Here is a 6,587-nt window from a genome sequence, read left to right on the forward strand (position 1 = left end):
CTCTACTAGCCTTAGCACTTAGGCAATCATAACCCTTACTTCTCTACTCCAATCAGCAAAGCTCTCATTTTGGCATTTTCATTAATTGGATCATGGATGGTATAACATATTGGAAATGGTTTGAAGGTGAAGTTGGTTGTGGATCCCTGTCTCAAGGAAGGAGATGATTTACATTGTTTAAACTCTCTTCTCAACCAATTGCAACAATATGGTATTTTAATATTCCTTAACTCAAAGGCCCACTCTCACTAATTGTGGGGGAGTGCAGGATGGAAATCTCTCATTGCTTTAGGTCTTTTAGGGTTGGGAGCAGCATAATGGAAATCCTTCATAAGTTTGCTTGTCTCAATTTTTATAGGATTGAAAGATAATATAGAGGATGATCTTGTCTAGTCAAAGAATCCAAGTAATTGTGAATTCATGATCAAGTTTGAATATTCCTATTATGTGGAATCCCCTTTTCCAGGTGATCCAATGTGGTGGTGGAGTTCTATGTGGAATCTTTATGCTCCAGTAAAAAGCAAAATTTATCTTTGGTTTGCACTAAAAAACAAACTTCTTACTTGGGATAATGGATTGAAAAGGGGCTGGGTTGGTCCAAGTAGATGTCCTTTGTGAAGAGCATCTTAAGTATATGTTTCTCATACTTTTATTTCTTGTCCATATACAAAGCAGGTGTGTAGAAAGGCGGTCATAGAGCTCGATACACGAGATAGTTAGTCTTAGCTTGAGCTAGTGGTTTGTATGAATGTCTGGAGTGAGGATAGATTTGTAGCCCAATTTGAAGCTTTTTTGTGCATATCAGTATATGGAATATAATGGAAAAGTAACTCTAGTGTATTTAGTTCATGTGACATTCTGATAAAAGTTACAATAGGCTTGATTATTAAACTTTAGAAAAGTTCATATTAGATCAAAAATAAAAGAAGAAAATAATCTTGTAATGCCCTATTTGGATTATGGCACACCATGGGGTTTTTTATGGCACTTTTCATGGTCACCCATTGGTATGTGGGATTGATGTCATTTTATATCTTAATTAGTGCCATTTCATGCATATTAGATATTCTATAGGGTGTGAATCAAACAATAGAGTAGAATTCATAGCATTAAGAACATTTCTATCTTAGTTAGTCCTATTTCATGCATATTGGATATTCTTTGGGTGTGAGTTAAACAATAGAGTAGAATTCATATCAATAAGAACACTTCTATCTTAATTAGTCTCATTTCATGCATATTAGATATTCTTTGGGGTGTGAGTCAAACAATAGAGTAGAATTCAACATTAAGAACACTTCTATTTGTTTCTTCTTTGAAAATTGCTTAGGCATTACAAGTGATGGGGAACTCAAAATTGGTAATCAATTGGGTTAACAACAAAAGTTGAAAACATTTTCTTGCAGTGAGGCTATGCTCTCCTTTGAATGACTATCTTTTTATCATGTGCTTAGAGAACATAACTCTCTCCTTTGAATGACTATCTTTTTATCATGTGCTTGGAGAACATAACTCTAAAGCAAATGCACTCTCTAAAAAAACTTTAGATCTCCCTCTCAATTTCTTTGGCATGATTGAATTTGTGGATAGAGAGAAACATGAATCATAGATTTTTGCAACTCCAATACATATGATTGTTTCCAAGTTGTTTTTATACATATTCAAATAAAATAATTTTTATTGTATCGTTTAAATATTTTTCCATAAAAAAATAAAAAATCATATTTATTAACCTAAAATATAAAAGAAATATTTAGAAAAAATCTAAATTTATCTTTTTTAAATTTTAAATAACATATTGTTGCTACTACTATTACCATTACTATTACTATTACCTATTTTAAAATTTATATCTCATTAATATAAATTTATTTTATTCTTAAATCTAATAAATATATTAATACTTAAAAATAAATATCAAACCCTTTTTAGCCATTTATAAATAATTTATAATTTTTATTAAAATTTTGTACTGGCATGACACCCCTTATAAGTCATTACACCTATTAACACATATCCCTAACTGTACATAAACTTCAATCGAAGGAAACCGACAATTAAATGATAACATAAATATTAATGTTGGTCTCAATTAAATGATAACATAAATATTAATGTTGGTCTAAAATGCAATGAGAGAAAAGCAACCAATAATATTGTTGTGCTTGGCAGCGGCAACGCTCATAATCTCGACAGCACAACAACAACGCAGATGGTTGCTGCGGAACCCAAGTTAAAAGTTGGAATTTATACTTTTCTTTATATGAAGATTTTTAGCTGTGATTATGGATTGATGATGTATGGCTTCCGTGTTTTTTGGGAAGTTTTATTCCTACAAGTTTTTTGTTTCATATATTCGGGTCTGTTGACTATTTTGAACTTTTTTATACCATCTGATTTTTTATATTGACTCAATATAATACTATTTTTTCTGAAAAATTTATACTTTTTCTTTATATTTTCTGAAATTTAAATTTTATTTTAATTTGGGTTGAGATTTATTCTAATTCTAATTTCATAAATTGTAATCTATGCAATCCGAATTTCAAAATTCCAAAAATATTGAGTAATTTCAAAATTCCAAAAAATGTTGGATAATCAAAATGGATGGAGATTTATTCATATTGCAAATTCAAATAGATAATCCGTGCAATCCGAATTTCAAAATTCGGAAAATATTTTAGACAACAAAATTTATTTATACATCAAAAAAATAACGGATGGAGATTTATTCATATTGCAAATTCAAATAGATAATCCGTGCAATCCGAATTTCAAAATTCTAAAAATATTTTAGACAACAAAATTTATTTATACATCAAAAAAATAATACAATCAAATTGAAAAACCACAGGTCATTTTTGTAAAGCAGTGCTTGTTATATTATGTATGCACTCTGCCGCATGTAATTTTGGTGAAAATTACATTTTTCTATTAAAAAATTAAAATAAAAAATATATAATTAAAGTTTATAGAGTTTTGGATTTTGGGTGATTGGGTGTTTTGTTTTTGATATTAAGTTATTGGTTCAATTCCAGGTTTTAATTAAGATGATATATTGAACGTGATGAAGATGCAGTCTTTCCAAACATAACAAAAAAAAACAGATAATTAAAACATAAAACAGTCTTGACGATGTGGTCCAACATTTAATTGCAAAGGTTTTGTGGGTACAGGTTATGTGCAATGTTTTAAAACTCCGACTCTGACTCCGACTCGGCCGAGGATTGACTCCGACTCCGACTCCGAAACGGTAATGACTCGGCCGGCTCGATTTCAATGACTCGGTCATTGTAAAAAATACATTAAATATTTATTTTTTTTATTAAAAAACATAATTTTAAATATTTTAAACATAATTTTAAAGATTTTCATTCATGTTTCCAAACACACAGCATTATAATATAGATGGAAGACAACATATGATCAAAGTAGGCTCATGAACCAATCCACTATATCAAAATGGTACCCAATGGCAATACATAGTCAACTGTCATACATGATCAAAGACTCAAAACAAAATACAAATAACCAAGGAGGCTAGAAATGGCCTCTACAACAAAAGTAAACTGTGATGGTGACCAGAATGCAATACTAGTACTACTGGGCCACTGGCTAGTAGCTACTGCCAGAGGAGCCAAGATCATCTCGACCAATCTCTGGATCATCATCATCAGAGTCAGACAAGGGGCCCCATGACTCCTCCTCATCATCATCGTCTCCAACTGCAACTGTAGAAGTGGTGCCAGTACCACTAGCAGGCTGTGCAGCAGATGCAAGCTGAGATAGAGTAGATATGCGGCTGCGCTTTTGTCGTGGCTGAGCATAGGAAGCACCTACAACTGGAGTCCTTGCTGGGTGTGAGACTGAGGCTGGTGGATTGGGATCTGCATTCAACTGAACAGGCTGAAGTTGAACAACATGTTCAAGTTCAACTGATGTCTCCATATCTATATCTACATCAAGATCCTCATCAGGATCAAACTCTGGTGGACGACTCTCCACTACCCAATCTGATGTTGGATCAATGTCTTCCAACACAATCGGATCTGAATCAGGGCTTTTGTTCAATAATTGGTTTCGTCTGAGCCGAAGGTTGTATTGGACAAAAATTAGATCATTCAACCGTTTTTGATCCAAACGGTTTCTCTTCTTTGTGTGAATCCTCTCAAAGACAGACCAATTGCGCTCACACCCAGATGCACTGCAAGTTTGACTCAAAATACGAATTGCAAACCTTTGCAATTCAAGGCATTGGCCACCAAAGGCCTCCCACCATTGTGCTGCAAAAAACATAGGAGTGTAATGAATTATGAGTTAGATGAAGGCTGAAGCTCAACAAAATTACAAATTATATCTAACTTTCAAATTATAAATGATTTAACAAACTTTAATAAAAAAAGTAAAACCATTAAGAAATTGAAAATTGAAATTTTTGTTTACCTGGCTCATCTGCTTCTCTTGCAATCTTTGCTAGGTTCTTCCCAAAGGTACCTGTTGCATTGCTGAAGGATGTGACCTGTCGATGTATCTCCAGCTGATCAGACTCCGATGGGATCATGCGTTCAATGCAATCAACCAGTCCATCTCTGACCTCCCCCCTCAAAGCTCCTGACTCCTTAGCTTTATAATGATACCGTGGGTTCAAAAAATACCTAGCTGCATGTATAGGGCGATGGAGTTGATTGTTCCATCTTTCATCAATGATTGCCCAAATGGGCCCATACTTTTCCACTCTATCCTTGTATGCTATCTTTATTTGCTCCTTTGCTTGATCCATAGCCTCATAAATGAAGCCCATAGCCAACCTTTCCCCATCCACCAACCGCAACACCTTAACTAGTGGCTCAGCAAGCTTCACAATCTCTGCTGCCTTTCTCCAAAAAGTTTCTTCATGGACTTTCCTTTTCAATTCTTTGCCTTCTGGTTTGTTAGACCAATTGCTTTGATTCCATTCATCACTGGAAAACATCTTTTGCAAGTTTCTATGTTGGGAAAGCATAGATTGCAATGTCAAAAAATGTGTAGCAAATCTAGTGATGGCAAGCCTAATAATATCCTTGCCTCCAGTGTGTTTCCTCATGAGGCTCAAAACCAGTGTATGATTGTAGATAAATTTTGTTATGCTTTTGGCATGATCTACAGTGTTTTTGACCCAATCTAATTTTCCAATATCCTCAAGCACGAGGTCTATGTAATGTGCAGCGCATGGGGTCCAAAAGATGGTCTTGTGTTTTTCCTCTAACAGTTTACCAGCAAGAACATAGTTAGAGGCATTATCTGTGATGATTTGAACAACATTAGCCACCCCCACCTCCTGAACAACCTGATCCAATAGCTGAAACAACAAGTGGCCATATTTTACCTTATCAGATGCATCAACTGATTTTAAAAACATGGTTCCCTGTGGGCAGAAGAAAAGAAAGTTTATGATGGTACAATTTCTTTGATCAGTCCATCCATCTGACATGATGGTACACCCTGTTCTTGCCCATGAGTCCCTGAACTCTTGCAAATACTCATTAATGGATTGAATTTCTTTCTACAAACGAAACCCCCTTAGCTCATGCATAGTAGGGCCTTTGAAGCCTTTTCCAGCAGCATGTATGGCATCAAACATAGGCTCATAATATGGTGAACGAGCAGCATTAAAGGGGATATCAGCATCATACCACCATCTAGCTATGTAGTCACAAGCAGTCTCCCTCAATTCTTTCTTCCAACGGTCATCTAAAGTGGGTTGAATTCGACCTTTACTAACTTCAGGACCATGTGCATCTGATGGAGAGGAGGGAGTGAAATAACTTTTGATAGTCACATCACCCTTTTTCAAATTCATTCTACCCTTTCCCTTATCTTGAACAGAACCAAAAGAGGGAAGAACATAACGGAAAGGGTTGGATGCCTCAGTTTGAGGGATAGAGGAAGAACCCTCAAAATCATAGTGGGGGTTGGTAGGCATCATTTTTTGTATCTCCCTCTTCCTCCCAATTTCAGCCTGTATCTCTTTTTGCCTAGCCTTATCTTCTTTAAATTTCTCAAAGATGGCCAACAAATTCTTTCTAATCTCCCCAATTTCTGGTGAGGTACATGGGGTAATTTGGCCTCTAATCCCTGCCAAGTGTTGTTTCAGCCTATTAATGCCCCCAGGACCTTCCTTAATTTTCCTATGGCAAAATTTGCAATGCATTTGACTATCAACCATTTCAACATATGCCCAAGCAGGATCTTTTGCTCTAGGTGCCATTTTTTTACTAGGAAAACAATCTGAAAATGAAAAAAAAATTAAAAAAAAAATGATTCAATGTTCATTTATTTGACAAAAAACACTCTCTAAGCTTTCTTGATATGCACCTAAAATTTACTAAGCAAAAACAGATTTATAGAGGTGGAAAAAAATACCTCCAGGCACAAACTGCCTCCTCAAGCTTGCTCCAAGAATCAGCTCCTCAATGCTGCTCCAAATGGCTGCCCAAGAAGCTCCTCACTCCAGCTATAATGCTCCTCCAAGACTCCTCACTGCTACTCCAAAACAAGTTCAAGAACTGCTCACTAATTCTCAAAGAAGACTCTCACTCAAATGCATA

At 35.1% G+C, this 6,587-nt stretch overlaps 1 protein-coding gene across 1 annotated transcript; it reads right to left on the minus strand.

The window, feature by feature from the left end:
- Positions 1 to 3,516: 3,516 nt before the first annotated feature.
- Positions 3,517 to 6,258, minus strand: LOC149191352 (uncharacterized). The gene is made up of 2 exons (XM_089406223.1): positions 4,444 to 6,258; positions 3,517 to 4,283 (listed from the first exon to the last, which is right to left on the minus strand). The coding sequence occupies exons 1-2, from the start codon at positions 5,468 to 5,470 to the stop codon at positions 3,616 to 3,618; spliced, it is 1,695 nt and encodes a 564-aa protein (XP_089262349.1). The 5' UTR covers positions 5,471 to 6,258; the 3' UTR covers positions 3,517 to 3,615.
- Between the last annotated feature and the right edge of the window lie 329 nt (positions 6,259 to 6,587).

Source organism: Pinus tabuliformis, chromosome 2_2 (genome assembly GCF_031772625.1).
Source record: "Pinus tabuliformis cultivar Carrire ecotype Pingquan chromosome 2_2, CPIR1, whole genome shotgun sequence".
NCBI classification, from domain to species: Eukaryota; Viridiplantae; Streptophyta; class Pinopsida; order Pinales; family Pinaceae; genus Pinus; species Pinus tabuliformis.